This window comes from Eretmochelys imbricata, chromosome 19, assembly GCF_965152235.1.
Source record: "Eretmochelys imbricata isolate rEreImb1 chromosome 19, rEreImb1.hap1, whole genome shotgun sequence".
In the NCBI taxonomy this organism is placed as follows: Eukaryota; Metazoa; Chordata; order Testudines; family Cheloniidae; genus Eretmochelys; species Eretmochelys imbricata.
Window position 1 is genome coordinate 3,790,422 of NC_135590.1, and position 23,419 is coordinate 3,813,840.

Genomic DNA, 23,419 nt, shown 5'->3' on the forward strand with positions numbered 1-23,419 from the left:
TGATATAGGCACCTATTACCCCCCAACCCCGTCCTGATTTTTCACACTTGCTGTCTGGGCACCCTAACTGGCTGAGCCAGAAGCCTCTAGCTTCTTGGGCATTGGCATGAGAGAAGAGACGCACTAGACCCGTGGAGAAGAGATCTGATTCAAAGGCAGAAGTTAGTTCTGCGATGTAAGCAGCCCTTGCCAGCTGTGTTTATCTTGGCTGACGAGAGAACCCTTCCTCGGAAGCACAAACTGTGGGTTCCCTCCTGCAGCTGCCCAACGTGGCAAAAGAAATGGTATAGTTACAATGAGTTCAGTGCTGAACGATGTGGAAGTGGATCCTTGCACACGGGGAAGTGGTGTCAATGACCAGCCACCGCCACTTGCTTCGTTTTGGCTTCATTCCCACTCGTCCGACAGCCCCACTCAGCAATGGGAGAAGGAGCTAGATTCCATTTCCACCTTGTGCATCATCCACAGGCTTGCTTACTGAGCTCCAAACAGTTGCCTATAGGAAACCCGCTGAAGACAGACGGCTGCCCAGTGCCACTGAGGGCAGAATGCCGCCCGCGGCAGCAGCTGCTGGTGAGGATGCCCAAGGCATCCCATCTAAAGCCGGTGAGGAGCGAATGCTGTTACGCTGGTGGGGCCCTGTCTACACTGGCACATTGCTGTGCAGTAAAGCAGCTGTCTGTGCTGTAACTCCCGAGGAAGAAGCGCCTGGCTCAGCCTCTCAATGCTAGTGCCTTGCCTTTGGCTGGCTTTAGTGCCCAATATACAGTGAGTTTTGGTTTCAGTGTAGATCCCAGTGGACAATTCCCTGCATCCCGCAACCTCGTTTAACTTGCTCCTATCCCTACCCTTTGGGGGTAGTTGCAGCAGAGAAACAAAGGGCTGACTGGACCTCAGACTGAGCTTCCCTCTCCCTCCAGCCCAGCCCTGTGGGCAGAGGGTCTGCTATGTGAGGACAGCTTCCAATCCAGAGCTGCCAAGCCACTAACCTGCCTTTTTACAAAGAGCCCCTTTTCCTGTCAGGGGAAGGGGGGGGGAACACAACTATTCAGGGAAACTCGGGAAAGTTTCTGTTTTAATTCTGCTGCATTTCTCTTGAGGATCTCCAGTCAACTTGCAAACCAACGAAGGAAATCTCATCAAACCTCTCCCCGCGAGGCCGGGGAGGAGTCACACCAACATAGAATAATCTTTTGAAAAGGGTTTCAGGCCCTTGGTTATCCACCAGGAAGCAGCAAAAATAAATAAAGAGGCAGAACCGGAATGGGGTTTGCTCTGGGCCTCCTTTGGATAACGTTTGTCAGGCAGGCAGACCCATGAGCAGTAGAGCAGGACCGGAAACTTTCAACAAAATGTTTTCCAATTGAAAAATGCCGGTTGGTCAAAAACAAACCTTCTGCTGGGCAGGTTACTCAGTTCAGGGGGGAACTTCTGCTCTGCCAAAGAGAACGCTCTTGGGATTGCCGATAGCCCGCTGGTTTGACACCTCCCCTGGGCTGTGGGAGTCCTGGCTTCCAGGTCCTGCCGTGCCTCATTCCGAGCAGACAAACAGGTGAGCGCCCTGACCCCAGGGTTGTTCGGGAACACACACATGCTCAGGAAGGGTCTTATGCTAGTTATGAAGTGGAAATGTTTTCTGGCCAGCCCTAGTCAGTAGGTGTGTTCATATTTCAAAAAACCCCAAACCCCCCTCCCCACCAAAACAAGCCACCATGCTGCACACGGACTGGACAAGCATTAGACCAGGGGTTCTCAAATTGGGGGTCTGGACCCCTCAGGGGATTGCGAGGTTATTGCATGGGGGGGTCATGAGCTGTCAGCCTCCACCCCAAATTCCACTTTGTCTCCAGCATTTATAATGGTGTTAAATACATAAACAAGTGTTTTTAATTCATAAGGGGGGTCGCACTCAGAGGCTTGCTATGTGAAAGGGGTCACCAGTAAAAAAAGTTTGAGAGCCACTGCGTTAGACTCTCCCTCCAGGGCTGAAGTGTAAGGAAAGCGGGGGGAGGGGGAGGAAATGATCGGCGTACCTAAAAGCAGGTGCCATCTGGCTCTGAATCGCAGGGGCTAGGGTTGGGGGCAGGGAGGGGGGGTTGAGCACACTTTGGCTGCTCACAAGCGAATCCTCCCTAATCCTGTGTTTAAAAGGGAGCAAGTGGACCCTGGCATTTTCCCTGCCTTTGGGGTGGCCTGCGTGTCCTGTGGTCTAGACACACCCACGCAAGAGCTGGTTTACTGTATATAGCTGGGTGCAGCGCTCCCTATATATAGCGACATCCCTCAGAGGGTGGACCATTCTGCCCCAAGACTGAAGGTAAGTTGCTGCTCTGTTGATAAGAGAATTTTACCTTGCAATGGTGCTAAAAACAAACACATTGAAAATGACAGGAACCTGCAGCGCCATAAATTTTACCCCCCCCCCCCATAACATAAGTAACATTTTTAACTTTACCTGGGCTTCAGGTACCTTCTGATTAGGGTTGCAAAGGTTAGATTTTTATTGGTAAATGTGGATTGCTGCACACACACACACCCACAAAAGAATATTTCCAATAATTGAAGTTTATGGATAGGCAAAGTAAGACAAATGCCGCTAGAGAACTTAGAGTTTGAATGAAGGATATTTATTTACTTTGGATATTTGGATATGTGATGTTGACAATTCATCGTAAAGGTTATAAGGCTTTAACTTTTTGAATAACAAGGTCTTCTGCCATTAAATAATTATTCACACACACCCTTACCCCGTTGCCTGCCCATCTCCAATAATTTCCTGCAACGGTGAAAATTTAAATCTATAAAAATGCTTAAACCCCACACTGTGACCATTTAAATAGACACATTTTTAAAGACAACAGTATCTGTTAATTTATTTTAAAAAATTTAATTCTGCCAACCTTATCTCTGTGAGGCTCTCCCTGGAGCAGATGATATTTACAACAGATGTGGAAAGACGGCTTCCAACCAAGTAACTTCCCCATTAGCAAGAGCCTTTTTAATCTGATTTCTTTCCCGTGCGTAGCCACACTTCTAATTAAGAAACCTAGTACAGCAGAAACTCCGAGTTAGGAGCTGACCAGTCAGCCACACACCTCATTTGGAACCAGAATCAGGCCGCAGCAGAGACAAACGAAAGCAAGTACAGCACAGTGCCGTGTTACATGTAAACTACTAAAAAAAAAAGGGAAAGTTTAAAAGAAAAAGATTTGACAAGCTCAGGAAACTCTTTCTGTGCTTGTTTCATTTAAATTGAGATGGTTAAAAGCAGCAATTCTCTTCTGCATTGTGAAGTTTCAAAGCTGTATTAAGTCAATGTTCAGTTGTAAACTTTTGAAAGACCAGCCATAACGTTTAGTTCAGCGATACGAACATTTCAGCTTTAGGCACAACCTCCATTCCCGGCAGTTCGGAACTCTGAGGTTCTACTGTATTTTTTAAGTCCGTGTTTGCTTTTACTTTCGTTTCTCCTTTTCATTTCTCGCAGCTTGGGCTGGGAAATTGAAACCTAGGGCTCCTCTTTCACCTGCTTGTCATCAGTGATTATGCAAACTTCTCTAATGCTCTTGAATTGTGAGGTTTGGGTTGGGTGGTTGTTTTTTTGGAGGGGGGGGCAGGGAGAAGGGAAGGGTTGTCTTTGATTGTGGGCCAAATTTCAAGTGAGTACCCCTTGAAAAGCCCCCCGAGTCTAACTTTTCTGCAGAGAGCTTTGAGATTCTTAGTGGATGCATTTGAGTCGGTCTCAGACAATCTTCTGGAACCAGGTGGGGACAGTGAACAACACTGTTTTAAAAAATATTCTGGAAGGGTTCAAGGCAGGTGGCTCTGAAAGCTGTTTCCTTTGAGGCTCTCACTAATGTATAGCGGGGGGAGAGCAGGGATGGAGGAGGCTGAGTACAACAAAATTGCAGGGCAGTTAGGGCACGGGTGGGCAACCTATGGCCCACGGGCCAAATCCGTCAGCCGTTTTAAGCCGGCCCTCGAGCTCCCCCTAGGGAGCGGGGTCTGGGGCTTGCTCCGCTCCAGCACTCCAATCGGGGAGCAGAGTCGGGGCTGCTCCACGAGGCTCCCAGAAGCAACGGCATGGCCCCCCTCTGGCTCCTATGCACTCCAATGGCCCCCCTCCAGCGCTCCAATGGGAGCTGCAGGGGCAGTGCCTGTGGATGGGGCAGCGTGCAGAGCCACCTGGCCATGTCTCTGCATAGGAGCTGGAGAAGGGACATGCCGCTGCTTCCAGGAACTTCTTGAGGTAAGTGCCACCCAGAGCCTGCACCCCTGAGCCTCTCTCCACCCTCCAACCCCCTGCCCCAGCCTTGATTCCCCTCCCGCCCTCCGAACCCCTCAATCCCAGCCCAAAGCACCCTCCTGCACTCCAAACCTTTCATCCCCAGCCCTACCCAGAGCCTGCACCCCTTCCCACAGCCCAACCCCCTGACACAATCCCCCTCCCGCCCTCCAAACCCCTCGGTCCCAGCCCAGAGCACCCTCCTACACCCCAAACTCCTCATTCCCAGCCCCAGAGCTTGCACCCTCAGCCGGAGGGGAAATGTTCAGCAAGAATTTAAACTACAATCTACCCAAGAATGAAAGGGGTGACAGACAACCCCCTTCGCATGGCGCAGGGAGGTCCTGCATGGGTGGGGACAGTCTGGGCCGGGAGCGAGGCTGGATGGGTGGTAGCACAGAGCCATGCATCCCCCACGTGCAATCGGAGGGGTGCTAAGCACGCACGAGAGCCGAGCGCTGGGGTTGGCTAGGTGGGCGATGGGGTTTGGCGAGACATCTTGCAGACCAGCTGCGAGAATGGGTTACCCCTGGACACTAGCTCAGGCTGCATGTGGGTAAGAAGCTGAGGGCTAGTTAGTGACACTGGGGCATGTACAAACACCAGCAAGTACACGTGTGTGGGCTTGTGCGGCCAGTGGTGTAGCCCCACACCCGTGGCACTGGCCCCCAGGGGCTGTATTTGGGAGGATGCTCAGAACCGGACTAACTGCACTTCCCACTTTCTGTGCAGGGCCAACGATACCCAGGTGACAGACTCAGAGCCACATGCAGCAAACATGCTTGGTAAGAGCCTTTTATTTACCTGTGCCTTGAACAAGAATTGCCCCCCGACGGAGTCACCACGCTGTGCTAGCAGCCAGCCACCCCTTGAAACCCAGAACAGGGGGAGGCCCTGGACACTTCCAGTGCAGCCCCAGTGCTCCCTTCCTGCAGTGGCGCGTGCGTGAGGAAGTGTCTGCCCGTGTAGTGAAGAGAACAATTCAGAACTAGCCCCACTGGCTGGGTTCCTTCTCCCTGGCGCTGGCCAGACTGAGGCTCATCACCACCATAGGGCAAACAGTCTCCTGAGTGGCCCTGCTCCCATGGGCGGCCGGGGTGGGGCCAGGATGGGGTGGAGACTTCAGAGCCACTTCAGTTCTTCTTTTTTAAATGTTCCTTTTGCAACAGACTGGAGCATCCCCAAATCCCTTCCCTCTTGTTCTGCTATGCTGAGCCTCGGTTACATTGGGCTGAGGCTCTTCATGGCTTCCCCGGCCTTGGCTGCAGCCTCCTGGTCAGTGAGATGCTGCTTTACAGAGACAGGGAACCCATCAGGTAATTCCCCAGGCTGAGGAGGCATCACTCTCCTTATCAAACACTTCACATTGGAAACAGGCCCTCCAGCTGCTTTAGATACAGAGGTTCAAATAAAAAAAATATCCTGGTGCTCACTAATGGCACCGACCTCCCCAGCTTTGCATGATTACATGTTTATAGCACGTGAATGTCTTTGCTGGGTCACTAACATCAGATTCTCATTCCCTAGACAGTCTTGTTACTTTGGTTGGAGCAGGAATTGGAGCAGGTAAGGGGCTAACCCCTGGCACTGGCTGGTTGACACTTGACATCTGTACTTATCAAAGACTTATTCGGCCCGGGACTCTCCTGGCTCACCAGCTGCCCCAGCAGTGCAGGGATCCCTGCTAGTGCGAATGAACCTCAGGAGAGTCAGGCATCCAATGTTATAGACTGGTGGGGAACAAGAACTCTGCCTGTCAGCTTGACTTCTTCCCCAGCCCACATGAGGCCGCAGGGTCGCTGTGGGAGCAGGGTCAGGGGCTGGAGACAATACCTTTGAAACCCTGCAAGCCCACCGTTCATTTTGCTGGTGTGAAAATGGAGAACCTGTACCCACTGGGCTATACCGGGCCTAGGCCTTCCTTATACAGTACGTGCCCTTGGTGAGAGTTCCATCCCCAGCTATTGCCCTGGTGCTGTCCTTCCAGGGGCAACCGGCCCCAGAGGGGTACGGCAAGGCCTGTAGCATCAATGCACTCTGCTGAGCAGAGATAGGAAGGCAAGATGCTGCTTCTGAGCTCCACTTGTGCACCCTGCTAGGGCTTGCTTTGCAGATTAGCGAAAGTTCAGTTCAGGGAGCGGTTCTCATATCACTCTGACCCTGTTGCCCACCCTGGTTGCTAACCACACGATCCATTGGACCACCCAGGAGAGGAGCTGGGGGGGTGGATGGGTGCAGGTCCATGGAGGGCTGGCTCTGCTGCAGAAGCAATTGCTGTAGGAGCCTGGACTTTGCTTATCATCACTGTGTCATGAACGTAGGCGTGGCATTCGTTGGAATCCCAGTAGTAGTCGGGGCAGTCGGCTTTACTGGAGCAGGCATTGCAGCTGGGTCCATTGCTGCCAAGATGATGTCCGCAGCGGCCATAGCCAATGGAGGAGGGGTAGCCGCTGGGAGTGCTGTGGCAACCCTGCAATCCATTGGTAAGTAATGGGGAGCTAACCTGTCACTGAAATGCACGTGTGTCTGGTAGTGCACTCCTGCCCTATGAACAACTCTTCATGGAGAGAGTCTGGCATTTCTGCGGTGGTTCTGACTTCTCTTGCATGTAATGAGGAATGAGTCTCTCCCCTGACTGGCCAAACCTGCTCCCCACAGATCCTGCTAATAAACTGCTAAGCACTTAGATGCAACATGCTCTAGCTTCTCTGTTCACTAGGTGCTCACTCCGTACCATTGCTCGCTTCCATTGCTGTAGAGGAACAGATGGGATCTTCAGAGGTGCTCAGGGTTCACTCACTTAACTCTGTTCTCGCTGGGGATGCGCCCCATTGACTTTAAGGGGAATAGTGTCAGTGTTTGAGTGTTTGAAAATCCCACTCCTGTTCAAGGGTGCACCAACAAGACTGGTCAGCAAAGTACAGAACTGGCCTCTTGGCTCCTGGTAAAAGGGACTCTGCCAAGCAACAGTGTAACCTATTGCATCCATACAGAAAGCACAAAGAGTCATGACTTCTGTAGTGCCCGGATGTGGGAAGGGGATAACTGGCCTGCTAGTATAACGTCGTGATACTGGCTAGCTGATTCTCTGTTTCCTCTCAGGTGCTGCAGGCCTCCCTGTAGCTGCCAAAGCTGTGATAGTAGGTGTTGGGGCAGCAGCCAGTGCCTTATTCTGAAAGCTCCAACGGCTCCTTTATGCTCTGGAAGACGCACTGACTCGTCTGCTGGCAGTTTCTCAATGGCACCATCAGGCTTATGCATCAAGTAGCAAGTTAGAGAAATGGCTCTGTAGTTGAATGCAAAAACAAGTGGCCTGTAGAAACAGCTCCCGCACATCTGTCGCTTGTTCTACCTTCTCCACAACAGACGTCAAGTTCTGTTGGGATTATGGCTGAATTATTGCTGTTGGCTGAAATGTGAGAAATCAATAAACTTTTGCAAATTTAAATGCCCTGAGTTGTTATGGTTGAAAATTGTTGATTGTGTGTCAGTGGAAAAATAGCTCACCGAATGTGCACACACACCTTCATGCCACTGGATTGCCAGGACCAAAACAAAGTGTTGTCAAAGTGGAAAAAAGAGCTAGAAGCTCTAGACCTCTGCCAGAGATAGATCTATCCAGAGCCGGCTTTGCAATAAACCTGGGGTTTAATCTTGTGGCCACTCAATGTGGCTATGGCTAGCCATTCCTAGCTCAGTGGCGGGTTACTCAGTGGAGTATTGTTCCTTATTGTTTCTTGATGACTCAGCCCCAGGACACGCAATACGGTGAGATGGGAAAGCTCTAAGAAGAGCACCCTTGCTACTAGGGCCTCGTGGAGTGGATTGATGCAGCTGGTCCTCCAATCCCCCATTACTGTGACAGTCTCAAACCAGGATGAAACCATTCTCTGTCTAGTCCAGGCATTAGAGTTACGTGGGTATTAAAATCAAACAGAAAACAGAGTTTTGGGCCATGTCACTAAAAATCCCCCTCCCCCAATTACTCACCTTTCAGCCTCTTGTGATGTCACCATTTCACTAGTTCGCCTTGACCACTGAATCTTCTAGGCTAATGTAACAAGCAAAAAAAACCCAACCAAGCAGAATTTTAAACCACAGAGGTCCCCTCTAGCCACTCTACAGCCGCACAGAAGAGGGTGGAACCCCAGGGGGGCAGTTGTTTTGCAGCTTGTATCTACAGAATGTTTCTTGGGCAAGGAGACGGGGAGGTGGTACCCGGCCCGGCTAGGATGTGGCAAGGATGGGGTTTACTGTCTTGGCATAGAAGGACTGTACCATTTGGGTCTGGATCACAAGGGGAGGCACTGCAAGTGGTTTTCTCTGTTTGTGCCCTACAAATGTTAACATGCAAATCCTCCAGCATCCGGGTGTCCGGCGGCAGGGAGGTTCAAGGGGAGCAGGGCGTGGGATCTTGCCATCCCTGCTGTTGGTGCAGGATGCTTCGTCCTCTCGACACACATACCCATGCAGTAGCAGACGCCTGGAAACTGAGCTCCTGATACAGCTGCATTGCACAGCAATCAATTCATTCTGCTCACCCGGTGCTGGAGGTAAGTTGCTGCTCTGAGGGTAAGAGACCCTTCATTCTAATAGCCCTGACCTACCACTTCTAACTCTGTCCAGGGCTAGGGAATCTGCGTGCAGTGGGTGATGATTCAAGGAGAAGTGAGGGGATGCCTATAAATTACATAAAGCATTGTGGGGGTGGGGGTGGGGCTTAATTTTGCTTGTTTGTTTCAGTGTTACAAGGAGTGGATGGGTCAGTGGGTCTTGGCAAAAATCACCAAACTGTGTTATGTCGTTTATACACAATTCCTGAAAGACGAACTGCTGGGGAAGTGAATGATGCCTTTAAATGAAATCCTACTTTAAGCACCCAGAATTCCTCATTCGGGCTTTGGAAGAAAGATTCTTCCAGGGTGAATAAAGTCCAACTTGGGCTGGAAAATAGAAATCTAAGAAATCAGTTTCGTTTCCTGTGTTGTTTGCGCACAAAGCTGTAAGCAGGCCTTCTGTTTGGGCCAATCAGCGTAGAGAAGCCCTGAGAACATGGTCCTGTTAGAGCTCGTGTAGCTACAGCCAAGAGGGGGGCAAATGCTTCTTCAAAGCTTCTGAATCTCCGTCTTCTACCAGCTTTTAGGGGAGACGAGGTGGGTGAGGTAATAGCTCTTCCTGGACCAACTCCTGTTGGTGTGAGAGATGAGCTTTCAAGCTACACCGGGCTCTTCGTCAGGTCTGGGACAGGGACTCCGGGTGTCACAGCTAAATGCAAGGTCGCACAGATTGTTTAGAATATGGAGTTGACACCTAGGGTACGGGACCAGTCCAGGTGATGTGGCCCCTTTAATGCCCCTGTGGCCGCAGGACAAAGAGGTGAGTGGGTTACCGATTTTTGTCATACGCCCGAAACCCAGCGTCTTTACGAAGCCCAAGATTTTTAGTGGCTAGCAAAATTATGAATTTAAGCTCCCAGGATTGCCTTTTGAGGGTGCCAGTTTCCTTTGAGGACAAGGCCTGAGCATGAGAGCTCACAACAGAGTGAGCCTTTGGCGAGAAGCGTTCGCCCCCCAGGTGAGAGCACATTTTGTCTTTTATCATTTTCATGTGAGTCCATTCGAGAGCGCAGCAATTGTCTGGCTTCACCCACCGAGGGACCAGCCGGGCTTTTACCCCAGCTGGCTCATTACATGGGTTTTAGAAGCCACATCCCAGCTTACTCTGCAGCTGCTATAGAAAGGGAGGAATTTGCACACACCAAGGGAAGGAGACAGGGACAAAGTCAACCCTATGCTGAGGTGATGGCAGTCCAGGCAGGGGAAGGGAAGAGCAGAGGAGGAGCTGGGCCATGGTTGTTACCCTAGAATTTCTTGATACGTGTGCAGCTTCCCAACAGAGCTGTGCTCCCCACACGTGCACTGGGCATGACTCCTTGCAGCTAGGAGTTCACTTGTCCGTGACAAGGTCCCACACCCTCCATGTGGGGCTCAGCTATGCAGGAGGAGGATGGGTTACCCCAGCTATTAGCACAGGCTCCGCAAAGGAAGAGGCCTGTGCTGAGGCTCTCTTGTGTTAGTGGCTCTGGGACACCTCCCCAGAGCTGCACTGGGCGTTGCTAGGAGGGAGTTGCCCTATGCTGTTGCCGACGTAACCCCAGGCCTCTGGCACCTGCCCGAGGCATGGGGCGTGGGTGGAGTCTCAGACCTGGTCTAAGTGTATTTTTGGCTTTTTGCTCAGGGCTGACGAAGCGGAGCTGCTATCCCAATCATCAGGGCGTGTGGGTCAGAGTCTGAGTCATGGTTGGTAAGGTCCTTCTCTTTCACGAACTGAGCTTTGACCAGGAACGGTCTCCGTCCCAGGCAACACGAATGCGTCAGGGTATCGTGCAGGCAGCCAGTAACCCCGCAAGCCCAGAACAGGGGTTCTTGCATCTGGCTCTGGCCCCTGTAAGAGACCGGAAACTGGATGGAGATGGACCTCGGGTCTGATCCAGTTTGGCAATTCCTATGTACATGGGCAGGCCCGGGAAACTTGCTCTTCTAATGCAACCCAGTGGTCTGTTCATACAGCGCGGCTTGCGTGAGGATCTATTTGCCATTGAACTAAGGCAGAGAAAGGCTTACTGTGACAAGCATTAGCTTGGAAAGACTGGGAGGGGGCCAGATTCTGGTGAGCTACAGCAGTAAATCGGGAGTCATTCCACTGATCTCACTGGTCCCTTGGTTCTCCTTTATTTGATCCTTTTAAAATATCCCTTTTGGAGCATCCCTTTTAAAATATCCCTTTATTTCCCTTTTCACTGCTGCGCCTACCCGGCCCCGAGGATCCCAGAAGCCATCTTCCCAGCGTTGCTGGCCTCACCGGGAGCTAGGGTGACCAGAGGTCCTGATTTTATAGGGACAGTCCAGATTTTGGGGGCTTTGTCTTATATAGGCACCTATTACCCCCCACCCCCGGCCCGATTTTTCAGACTCGCTGTCAGGTCACCCTACCAGGAGCCCTGGGGCTGCTCAGTGCTCTTGAATCAAGAGAATGAGCGAGCCTTTCAGAGAGTGGAGCCCTGAGTACATAGCTCATTATCGAGTAGAAATGCTCAAAGATGACGGCGAAGTGGAATCCAGCATGTTTAGAGACAGGGAACGTTCAAACAAAATCCAGGTCACTCACGCTAACCAGCATCACAGGCCTCTCCCCATTTCTATTCTGACCTGCTGATCATCTGCTGAAGTCTTTGATGGCTCACTAGTATAAACATCTCCTTTCCTAGGATTTATCCCCATTGCTGTGGGAGCAACTGTTGGATTAGGTAAGTTGCAAGCTCAGGACAGTGGGTCAATATTGCAAAATACTTGAGATTGTAACTGAGATTTATCGCGCCTTGGGTTTACTTGGCTCACCTGCTCTCCCAAAGCACAGGGGTCTCGCCTACTGAGAACGCGTTGGCCCTTATGACCCGTGTGGAGCAGAATGCTGCGGCACTTGGCTGTCTGATGCCTGCCCCAAGCCATGCGAAGCTGCAGGTGCTCACAGGAGAGCAGGGAGAGGGGCTGGAGACATAGGCGCCGACTCCATGGGTGCACCAGGGCTGCAGCACCCACGGGGAAAAATTAGTGGGTGCTCGGCTCCCACCGGCAGCCAAGCTCCCCTCCCCCCACACCACCTCCTCCTCCCCTGAGAGCGCTGTGTCCGCGCTCCTCCACCTACCTCCCAGCGCTGCCCGCCCGGCTGCCGCCAAACAGCTGTTTGGCCTCTCCGGGAGGGGAGGGAGGAGCGGGAACGTGGCGTACTCAGGGGAGGAGGCAGGGAAGAGCCGGGGCTGGGGCGGGGATTTGGAGAGGGAGTCGGAATAGGGGCAGGGAGGGGGCGGAGTTAGGGCGGGAACTTTGGGGAACGGGTTGGAATGGGGGTGGGGCAGGGGCGGGGTCTCGTGGAAGGGGTGGAGTCAGGGGGGGGGCTTGAAAATGTACAAGCCCTGTATTGAATTTTGCCACTGCAAAAATGGAGCCATGGGTGGTGGTTCAGAGCATGAGCAATTGAAGCAGTGAGGGAGCCGGTCTGGGGGTGGCTCTGGGGACCGAAGCTGGAGATGCAGTGCTCTGGGATCCCATTTTGCAGCACTTTTTGTCATGCAGGGGTTGCCACCGTTGTTGTCCCAGCAGCGCTCGGGGCAGCAGGCTTTACTGGAGCAGGCATTGCAGTTGGGACACCTGCTGCCAAGATGATGTCAGCAGCGGCTATAGCCAATGGAGGAGGGGTAGCCGCTGGAAGTGCTGTGGCAACCCTGCAATCCATAGGTAAGTCTAGCAGGCATTAGGAGCTGAGCTTCGTTCATATGCATCAGTGTCTGATCTGGCAAATTCTGCAGTGAAGGATGATCTTAGTATTTCCACATTTGCTCTCACTTCTCTTGCATGTAAAGAACTGTCCCTCCACTGTCTTGGCAAATGAGCTCTGCTCCTCCCTGTTCGTATGGTCCTCCATGCTATCCTGTTATCAGTGGTCTCACTAGTGGGGACCTGGGCTCACTGCCTAACTAGCACTGGCCTTATCCTGCACTCACCTAGGATCCTGTTCACGATCTTCTTGCAAAGGGGAAACCGTCAGATGCAGGACCTGTAGCTGCAAATGCTGTCAGGCAAGAGGTGGAATTCCACATTGCCAGGGGGGATGCTTCCTCAATCTCACAGCTCTAGCCAGCCAGGAGAAATTAAGCCAGGGACGCTAGCCTTATCCCAACACTGAACCGGGTGTATGTGCAATTACACTCGGCTGCCACTCCACTACAGAGGAACACAAACAAGCAGATGCTTGAAAGAAAGTGTTTTGGTTTTCTAAGTGCCCAGGAGAAGGGAGTGAGGGGAAGGGGAAGAGCTTAGAAAGTAGCTGCTGTTACTCATATAAATCCACAGAAGGCCCTTAAAGGCGATGGCAAAAGGAAGCCAGACGTGATTGTGGACTGGGCTCACTCACTATTCTGCATTAGACACAAATGACCCGAGCTAGAGGAACGCAGATTCCAGTGTGTTCTGTGAAGACAGGGGAACAAAGCACACGGCTGTCTTGCTCGTCCTGGTGACGGCAGGCCGATTTAAGAACGTAATCCATTAGATCCATGCCAAAAACGAAGGAGGGTTATTTGTTTTGTTGTGCCCCCCGTCAGACTGTGTCGGCAGGAGCTTTGCTGGAAATTGATGTACCACAGGCAGGGGTTAACTGGCCTGCGTGGAGAGCTCAGGAACTGGGGTAACATTTCCTCTGTTTCCTCTCAGGTGCTGCAGGACTTTCTCTTGCTACAAAAGGTATCCTGGCAGCTGCTGGGGGAGCACTTGCATACTTCTTTCCAAAGTGAAAGCTACGTCTGCTCTTCCTCCTGCAGAAACAGCCACTGCAGCCTGCCGCTTGCTTCTTCTGCCTTCTCCACAAACAGCCTTTACAGTTGGTTTGGCTGGTGACTGAGTTATTCCTGCTGGCTGAAATGTGAGAAAACAATAAAAGCCTTTTGCTGATTTAAATGTCGTTACAGAGCTGACAGCTGTTGAGTGTGTGGCAGAGTGGAAGCTGACCACGGCGTTTGTGCGTGCGTGCCACACACACACACTCGCTGAGTGTTGTCAAAGTGTGACCACAGCCACGATCAGTTGGAGTCTGCTCATGCCCAGCACCTTCCCAGAAGAGGGCGTTGCAGGGCATTTGGGGTTCCAGCTTGTGTCCATTCCTAACTCAGGGGCAGGGTGCTGGGGAGCACGATGCTACCTCTCTTTCCGGTCTCGTAGGGATCTTTTCTGTTGCTCAATGCAGTCCAGCTGTGTGCAAAGCCCCAAAAGGGGAAAGCTCCAACAAGAACTAGTGTCTGCCAATAAGGCCCCTCTGGAGTGGAGATCACAAATGGTCCCCTGCGTCCAGGCCAGTGTGCTGGTGTCTCCAGCTAGCCCAATGGCACAAAAACTATTTCACACCCTGATTGCTGGGGGACTGGAACAATGTGTAGCGTGGGAGCCATTGAACCACACTGTAAACCCTAGATATGATGGAAACCACGTTAAGCCGGGGGGTGCACCAGCACCCCCTGTGCTCTTAATTCCAGCCCCTGTGCTGAGCACTATTCACCTGCCGCCCCATGGGAACAAAGCGTAATCTGATCATCAATTCTGGTCGTCTACATCTTGCACGTTCCCTTGCTGCAGCTGAATCAGAAGCCGCTGCCTGACTTAGACCCCCCTTCGCTGAAATGCTGACACTACCGATCTTTGCGTGTAGCTGGACGAGATCGAACTGTCTGAGAGCTTAATGCTCATGTGAAACAGCTCCTGGTATCTGTTACCTTGAGTTGAGCCAGTGCTTATTGGCTCAGCAAATACCAAAGACGCTAAGGAGCTGCTATGGGGGACCGGAGATCTGATGCAAAGGTAAAAACTAGTTCTACCATCATATAAAAATACTCTCCACCAGCTTTCTCAGAGCGAGATTAATCTACACTAACGTGGTGACCATTAGCCTCCGGCACAGAGGCTGAGTTTGATCAGCTCAGGCAGCTGGCCCTGGTGGTGTGCACAGAAAAGTGAACGGTTACTGCAGGTTTCCGTAAACAAGGCCAGTTCAGTGGAGGGTGATGAGGTGTACCAACCCCACCTGGGGCCAGAAGGGGTCAGTGAGAGCCTGGAGGAGCTCAATCACCCCTGCCCTGCTACACCTGCCATGCGTGTCAAGCCCAGAGGGAGGCATTAAAGGGCTGAACCTGGTACAGGTGTGGCTGGCTATGAGGGAGAGCAGGTGCTTGGCTCTCACTCAAGCAGGGAAGCTTGGCCGGAGCTAGGAGCTGAGGAGACCTGCTGGCAGACAGGGTCTCCCTGAAGGTAGCTAGGCCTGCAACAGGGAGCTCAAGGCAATTGGGAAGGGAAGTGGTAGGGAGTGAGTCTGCCCAGGGCTGCATGCTGGGTCAGAGACTACCCTTCCAGAGAGAGAGAGAACTTCCCTCCTGCAGAATCAGCTGGCCAGCAGGAAGCTCTGCAGGGAGCCTGGGGAAGAGGCTTGGAGGGAGTGGCCCTGATACACCAAGAGCCTGGGAAAAGGCTGCGAGAGAGGCCTAAGACACAGCAACGTAGGAAGAGATTCCACAGAGACAGCAAGGGGTCTGCGTAGTCAGGCCTTGGCTACTGATTCAAGGGTCCCTATCTGCCCACTGAGGAAGGTGGAGCAGAAACCCCCCAACAAGGGGGGAGGACTGATGAAGTCCCCTGATGCTACGTGTAAGGACTAGTGAGACTGGAGTGAGACCCAAAGCCCACTGTGAGGTTGGTGGACTGCTTGTCGGACCATTGGTTTACCGTGGAAGGAGTGGGACTATGCGTGACCCAGCCAGAGGGCCGAGCCGCAAGAAGAAGCAGACCAGGGCCCCGGTGCCTTCAGCAAGGGATGCAGAAGGAGAGCCTGTGTCCCATGAGCAGCTCCCTGGGGCTGGGCTGGCTGGTGAGTCACACTTGTACCTGCTGTTTTATCCAAACATGGCTCCCTTCCCCACCTTAGCTCCCGGTGTGAGGTCAGAGTCGCGTGCACTTGCTGTGGTGACCCAGTAGCTTTATGTGGCTTTTACGCTGAGCTCTGCATCCCCAGCCTAGCTGCAGATGCATGAGCAAGCTTCAGCTCCTTCTGATGCGTCCTCAGCAGAACTGCGCACCAGGCTCCAGGCCTGCGTGTGACTGCAGAGGTGTCGCTGTGCGTGGAATTTGGCCTCTAAAACCTCTTGCAGGTGAAGGCACATAAGGAAAGCCCCCCAGCTCCACTCTCTGATCTGGGGGAGGGGGGGGGGTTGCAGGGCTGGAAGTTAGATAAAGGAGTCTCTTTAACTTGCCGCCTGACCACATTTAGTCTGAGTCTGGTCGACTGACTACCTAGGACCCCAAAAGGCCAGTTTTGCAGAAATCCCCTTTTTCTGTGTATACAAGAAGAGCATTTTTCCCCTTGTTGCCTGTGGTTATTCTGTGGGTCAGTGGCTCCCGCTGCTCGCTGTTCTGTAACTAGCATTCCATGCAGTGACTTTAAAGATGCATTTCAAACAGCGAGCAAGCTAGCAGCTCTGCTGGGAGTCCACTCAAGGTTAGCCCCTGGCCTCCTATCGTTTAGCTCTTGCCGAGAGATCGAACATGCTGCCTCCACAGCACCCTGGGTATTTGGGTTTTACTTCAGGCAGACTCCATCTATAGAGAGGGTCTCTGGTAAGCACCCTCCCCAAATACAGAGAAGTGACCAGTCAGCTGCCCTTCCTAAGGGAACTGATCGGTGTTCTGCAGCAGCAGGAAACCTATCAGTCACCTGTCTACTTGTAAAGTATCAGAGCCTAGTTCTCCAATGTATGCACAAAGCTACCAGCCTGGGACCAGAACCAGATCCTCAGCTGGTGTAATCAGAAGTGAAGGACAGCAGTCTGATCTACACCAGCTGAGGAGCTGGCCCGTGCCATTTCATCTCTTTGACCTTTGGTGGACAATGGTGCCTGGTGATAACCTGTGTTTAGGAAAGCGGGAACTACTGTTTTGGTGCAAAACCTTGTTACTTGCATTACTGCATACCGAACCCCTCTGTGCTAGGCACTGTACAATCAGAACACCGCGAGGGTCCCTGCCCCAGAGAGCAACAAGAGACAACATGTGGGTACAGACAGATATGAGGAGATAATATTGGGCTGCATGATGAGCAGTGATCTCAGCACACCAGTGATTGAGTTTAAGGGTTTTTTTCATAGGCATCACAGAAAAGGAGAGTTTTAAGGGAGGAACTCAAGGTCAACAATGGTAGCGCTGTTTATATTCAGGAGGAGCAACTCCAAACCTGAGGGACAGTGGGGGTCGGGGGGGGTGTGTGGAAGTACAAAGGGGCTTGTTTGAAAATGTAACACATGGGCAATGGAGGCAGAGCTGACATCCCTGTAGCAAAGGCCTGATGACGGGTGGGATGGGGAAAGGCTGTCAAGGGCTTGAAAGGGAAGACAAGTAGCTTATGGTGGGGGGAGGGGAAGGGTTGGAGAGAAGGATGTTCTTTAAATGCATATATGTTAATCGCTGCTATTTAATGGCCGAGCATTGCAATGATGGGGGAACCCTGCCCTGTCTCACTTCAGAGCTGAGGGAGAAGTATCAGGGCCTCCTGCGTGCGCTCAAAGCTGGTTTGTGGCCAGTGAGAGATTCTCTCTCCCACACAGTTGCTAATATTTGCATAAGTCTTGGTTGCATTTTGTGCCCCAAGTGTGGAAACATGCTGACTCAAACTACTCCCCTGATTAATTCCAGTGGAGTCCAGCAAGGTCATGCCGGCACTTTTTAAAGGGATCCAGGGTTTCCTTCTGCTGGCAGCGCTCCCCACTGGAGGATGAGAGGGGGTGGTGAGAGAAGAGAGCCCAGCACCTGTTCAGGCTTTAAGACCAGCGTTGCTCAGAGACACCGCTCGACTGTCCCTCGTTTTACGGGATGTCGCTCATTTGGTTTTTTTGTCAAATTACTCCATGCAGAGTTGGTGTGTTCTCACTCTTAGCACTGAAAGTTATTTGCGTCTGCCCTGTAGAATCATGAGACGGCTGGAGGTGGCAATAGCCCTTCCTGTAAAGGAAGGCATCCCTGCCGCGCTTTGAGGGTCCTGCATGGATACATTTTCATGTCTCTCTCATGGGGTCTGTCATTCACTGTGTCCCACATTTGCTTACGCACAAGCAAATTACCCAGCCAAGAGGGTCAGCAGCATGACACCTCCCCAACCTGCTATTCATCCTTTACTTCACTGTGTGTGACCAATTCACTTTTAAAAAGTTTGATGCCAACTTTCAGAGTCACAAAGCTACCCCAAGTAACTGGAGCTATTTTAAAACAAGGGAAATTGTGGGGTGTGTGTTTTTCTGAATATACAGCTTTGCATGATTGTGTGAAAATGGAACATCTGTTCTTTACCATAATTTATTCAAAAACAGGAGGAGGACAATAGTTAACTGGTGGCCAGATGCCAGGAATCCCCTAATCTGCTCTAATCCATGAGTTCAGCCCATAGCCCACTGTTTCTGCCGGAGAATCTCCACTCTTCTGATTTGGAAGAAGCAGCCGTCAGCCTAGTGCTTTACCTATGTATTTCAAAACCACCAAAAAGTCAAACTCTGTTCTTTACACCTTACAATACCTAGCAGGGTTTGCCCAGTAATGGCTCCATAAAGCGCCCTACGCGCCAGGGATAGACGTAGGAGCAATAGAATGAGCCTAACTCTCCCTTAATTTCAATATCCAGAAAATCTTCTCCATGGAGAGAGCATAGCCTAGGACCTAGTCTCCTCCTGGTCTTCAAGAAGATCAGCCCCTCAAGCCTCACCCAGTACCCTGGAGAGACCACGCAGCTTCCCCAGGTCTCACTGCTCACTACACCTACAGAGGACACTAGCCAAGTTAAAGGCTGACTTAGTGCAGCTGGTTGTACAGGTAGGTGTGTAGAGAGCCAGGGGACAGACTGATGGCACAGGGCAGTCGGCACTGACGTTATTTTGGGTCACTTGCATTAGGGCAGCTCTTAGATGATTCCAGACAGAGATCAGGGCTTCATTGTGCTTGGCACTGTACGGACATAATGGAAAGGCAGGTCCTGGCCCAAACAGCTTATTTAGAATCCAGCCTGCGTCAGCACTGACCAGAAATCATTATCAGCAGTCTCCGAGCAATGAGCTAACAAGATCAGGAGGTTCCTGATGCACAGATGTCCACAAGAGTTATTCTCTGGGACCCCAGAGGGGCAGGACAGAGCAGGGAGACTGTCACTTTACCATGTGCTTGGATTAGGGTGGCTGCCGATTTAAAGCTTTAGGGCACTCCCAGCCACTCATGGTAAACTGGCCCATGGGTGCATGCTATACTGCATTCAAGAGGGCAGCTGAGTTTAGCCCGCTCCTGCAGCCGTGCTGGGAAGGCCTATAGTTCGTTGCCAGTGTTGCCTTCTTTCACGCCCTATAAACAAGCCTGCACATCAGCTTCTTCCCTTCTCACCCCGACCCCTTATTGTCGGACTCCTTGCCGGGGAGACAAGTCTGAGATGGAAGGGAGTAAAGGGGCAGTAGTTTTGTTCTGCAAACAAGGGGTGGGTGGGTGTAAAAATATATATTAAAAAGGCTCTGTTATATATTAAAAAACCTTCCCACATTTTCAGCGGAAGGTACTTTGCTCACTCATTCATCTGCCCCCATGCCAAATCTCCCCCCACCCTTTTTAATTCTTAAAAAGTCAGCCTTTCAACCAGCCGTGTGATGTTAACAAAGCAGTATTGGCACACTCAGCTCCCAAGCGGCCCTCCAAAATCAAAGAACAACCTTGCAGACCAACTCTGTTACAGCAGCAAACTGGTATGGGACCAGATTTCAATGCTAAACTTCTAGATGAAGCCTGCAGAAGATAACTTCTCATTGGTCAATGTGCTGATCAATGGTAGCACGATACTCTGATGCAGAGAAAAAACAAGTTTACTTCCAGACTCCACAGCTCTGGGGGGCTAAAAGGACCCCAGGTTCCTCTCCAGCAACCCCAGGCTGCAACCCCCTGCCTCTGTGTGGGATACATCTCATCTTTATACCCTGTTGGCTTTCACCCCAACAGTAGAGAGCACATGGGTCCCCGTCTGAGCCTTGTTGCAGTTAAGCATATTCACGTGACACCTGATGTAAAGAATCTCCAAGCAGGACAATCTTACCTCACCCTGTTCACACAAGCCCAGGCAGCTTCCCTGGGCTATGCAAGCGGCAGGTCCAGCGTGTCACGCTAGCAGTAGGGTCTCTCCAGCGCGCCTGCTGGCTTGACCTTCATATTGGCAAAGGTCACCTTTTCCAAGCAGCAAAGCTTTACAGGCTGCAGAATATAAAGTTCTCCCTTTGTTACTGTTCCTAAAAAGGCTGACCTCCCCCTGAAACCTCCTCTGAGCACCTCCAAAGCTCACACGCTAATATAAGGCACCTGGTGGAGAAGTAAAGGCTACCTAAGCACTATATAGAAACTAATTCCTTTCAGGTGGGCTTAAGAAAAGGCTCTTTCCTCTTTTCCTGACCAGACTAAGTCAACATAGGGCTGACGTACAAATGAATGTTAACTTGTACAGAGCACTCTCCATGCAACCTTCTATACGCTAATTCGGGAGTGGTCTGCATGAGTCCATCAGACCCAGCTTTGGGGGTAGAATGGGTAGGGGGAGATGGGTGGCTGGACACACGTTAAACATGCAGGATAAATGGGGAAGAATACTTGGGGCCAGGTTCTGCACTTAGTTACACCAGTGTAAATCCTGAATGCCTCAGGAATCATACTGGTGTAAGAGCAGAATCTGACCAGCCCTTTGTTTCCACACACACAGATGAGACACCGACAAAGATGTAGGTAGTTTTATTATAAACAGTGTTTAATTCAAATTGTACAGGGTGACAGATGACCGACTGGACTGATACGTGAAATGAGAACTTTTTATCAGAACAATATAAAAAAAAAACCCCCACAAATGCAGTAGGTGCTTAATATATATACACACACACACACTTAAACCTGCCACTTTCTCCAAAACCTCCCTACCCCACTGCGATTCCTCAGAACATAGCCACTACACACACAGATAGCAAAGACCAGACCTACAACTGTTGGTTATTTAAAAAAAAAAAATCATTGCAATAATATGGACCAGCCCAAGAACTTTTGTGGATTTATCATTTGTTAATTGACTAAACACTTTGTTATAAAGGAAGTAGACTAATGCTTAAATCCTATTTGTATATAATTAAGGCCCTGACTCTGTAAACGCTTATGCACATGCTCCACTTCAAGCACAAGAATAGTCTCATTCATGTCTAGAGTTCTATTCACAAGTTTAAAGTTAAGGCCGTGAGTATCTCTGGGATTTGAGCCTAAATCGTGGGGAAAAGAAAAATATCATTGCAAGAGCAACAATAAAAATGTACTACTCAAATGGACTTGCTAAAGTATCTTAAATTCTTTTTATATTAATGTGAGACTTTTCCCTGGGGCCAAAAAACGTCCCGTGTGTTCCCTTTGAAATAGAGTTCAGAGAAGTTCTGCCTCCGAGGTCAGGACTGTGTTTCTCTTCCTTTGCACCAATACGATGCCCTCCCTAGTGTCCAGGTGCAGCAAGCACAGGGTTTTTCTTTAACCCCCCCCCCCCCCCAAAAAAAAAAACTCCACTTTTTTGTATTTTGAAGCATGTATAAAAAGGGAGCCTTATCCAGTGTTATACACTTATACTACATTAGTGTACAAGGCTTTCTATTTCTAACATTTGTATTCCAGTTACTAGATCTTCTACAATAATCTACCTAGGATAAATGCGTTAACCAAGGGGATTGGTCATCGAGCTGCCATTCCCATAGTTTTGCTACGACCTTTTCAAAACACATGCCATTGTTTTTAATAAAAGTCTTGGTTTAACCTTGTCTGTCTCCTTAAGTGAACACCAGCTGTTAATGCTTATGTCTGGTTCCCTTACAATGACGCTACAAAGATACCAAAAAAAAAAAAATCATACAGAGCTTCCATAACTTGTCTTGATAGATTTGGCTTCATAAGAACCCAGGTTACAGCTTTGGAAGTGGGCCTAAAATATCTGGTCACTCTTTGGTCTACCTAGAGGAAACCCATGTGGTTCAGTAGTTTATCACTAAACAGTATTAGTGCAATATTTAGTGCTTTAAAAAAAAAAAGTGTGTGTGTGTAAATACTACACATACTCTCCCACAGAAAAGCTTCTAAAACAGACTCCAAGAAACTGCTGAGCTTGAATTAATATGCAAACTAGATCCCATTAACTTGGGTTTGAATAGAGACTGGGAGTGGCTGGGTCATTACACGTATTGAATCTATTTCCCCACGTTAAGTATCCTCACACCTTCTTGTCAACAGTCTAAATGGGCTAGCTTGATTATCACTACAAAAGTTTTTTTCTCCGGCTGATAATAGCTCATCTTAATTAATTAGCCTCTGACTCCACCTTTTCATGTTCTCTGTATGTGTGTATATATCTTCTTCTTCTATGTTCCATTCTGTGCATCCGATGAAGTGAGCTGTAGCCCACAAAAGCTTATGGTCAAATAAATTTGTTAGTCTCTAAGGTGCCACAAGTCCTCCTTTTCTTTTTGCGGACACAGACTAACACGGCTGCTACTCTGAAATCTCTCAGGACAGTTATTTGGTGTGGCAAATGTTAACTGCACTATTATAAATTTATCTCTTTGTCTAAACAGAAATGTGACCAGTGCTGTATCATTTCTCTTACCTTTTCCGGCACTTAGTCGTGTTCAGCAAGTTTAAATTGAACAGTCATTCGACTTTAAGATGCTTTCTGTGAACGAGGAAGGGTTGCTAGTAGGCTGCAAATGTACCACTTAGGTCCCAATCCTGCAACCACTTATACACATGCTTATGTGTACTCATGTAGGTCAGTACGGGAATATTCATGCGTTTCAGGTTAAGTACATGCAAGTTTTGGCAGAATCAGGGCCTTAAAAACACTCCCACTCGCCTCCCACACCCAATGTGTCTAAATACAAAGGAGAAATGTGGATCTAATTAGAAAAACTGGAGAATTTCACTGTACCTATTAGAGGGCATAAACCGCATTTTGGATTGATTCCCTCCCCCACCCCCCCCAGCTAAAGTGATGTTAACATAAGAACGTAAGAACAGCCACACTGGGTCAGACCAAAGGTCCATCTAGCCCAGTCTCCCGTCTTCTGACAGTGGCCAATGGCAGGTGCCCCACAGGGAGTGAACAGAACAGGTCATCCTCAAGTGATGCATCACCTGTCGCCCGTTCCCAGCTTCTGGCAAACAGCTAAATGATCAGGATAAACTGTAGCTGTGGATTTTCAGGGGCAACAGCTAAACTAAGTTGTCCTGTACCACGGAATCGAGCTGGCTGTTAAGGATTATTACATGACATTCGTAGCAGCAGACGGGTAATGCCAATTGTGCTCTCACACAGCAGCTGCACTTATATCCTCAGCAACTTTATTTTTACCGTTACCATCAAGCAAAGTGATGGATGGCTTATTACTATGGCAGGTCGCTTGGTTCTTTTGTAAATCTGTCCACATAAGTAGTGTAAAGATCCCCAAAGCCTTCAGGG

At 50.3% G+C, this 23,419-nt stretch overlaps 1 protein-coding gene and 1 long non-coding RNA gene across 3 annotated transcripts; both read left to right on the plus strand.

The window, feature by feature from the left end:
- Positions 1-3,061: 3,061 nt before the first annotated feature.
- Positions 3,062-7,733, plus strand: LOC144277155 (interferon alpha-inducible protein 27-like protein 2A). The gene is made up of 5 exons (XM_077837751.1): positions 3,062-3,142; positions 5,018-5,070; positions 5,813-5,851; positions 6,607-6,768; positions 7,388-7,733. Exons 2-5 carry the CDS (start codon positions 5,064-5,066, stop codon positions 7,459-7,461), a joined length of 282 nt encoding a protein of 93 aa, XP_077693877.1. The 5' UTR covers positions 3,062-3,142; positions 5,018-5,063; the 3' UTR covers positions 7,462-7,733.
- Positions 7,734-8,135: 402 nt separating this feature from the next.
- LOC144277154 (uncharacterized) lies at positions 8,136-13,801 on the plus strand. 2 transcript variants are annotated; one of them, XR_013348412.1, is made up of 5 exons: positions 8,136-8,838; positions 10,523-10,588; positions 11,553-11,591; positions 12,418-12,579; positions 13,555-13,801. It is a non-coding gene; the product is annotated as an uncharacterized LOC144277154 (long non-coding RNA). The 2 variants fall into 2 exon arrangements; XR_013348413.1 differs by lacking the exon at positions 8,136-8,838 and having other exon boundaries at positions 9,102-10,588.
- The last annotated feature ends 9,618 nt before the right edge of the window (positions 13,802-23,419 follow it).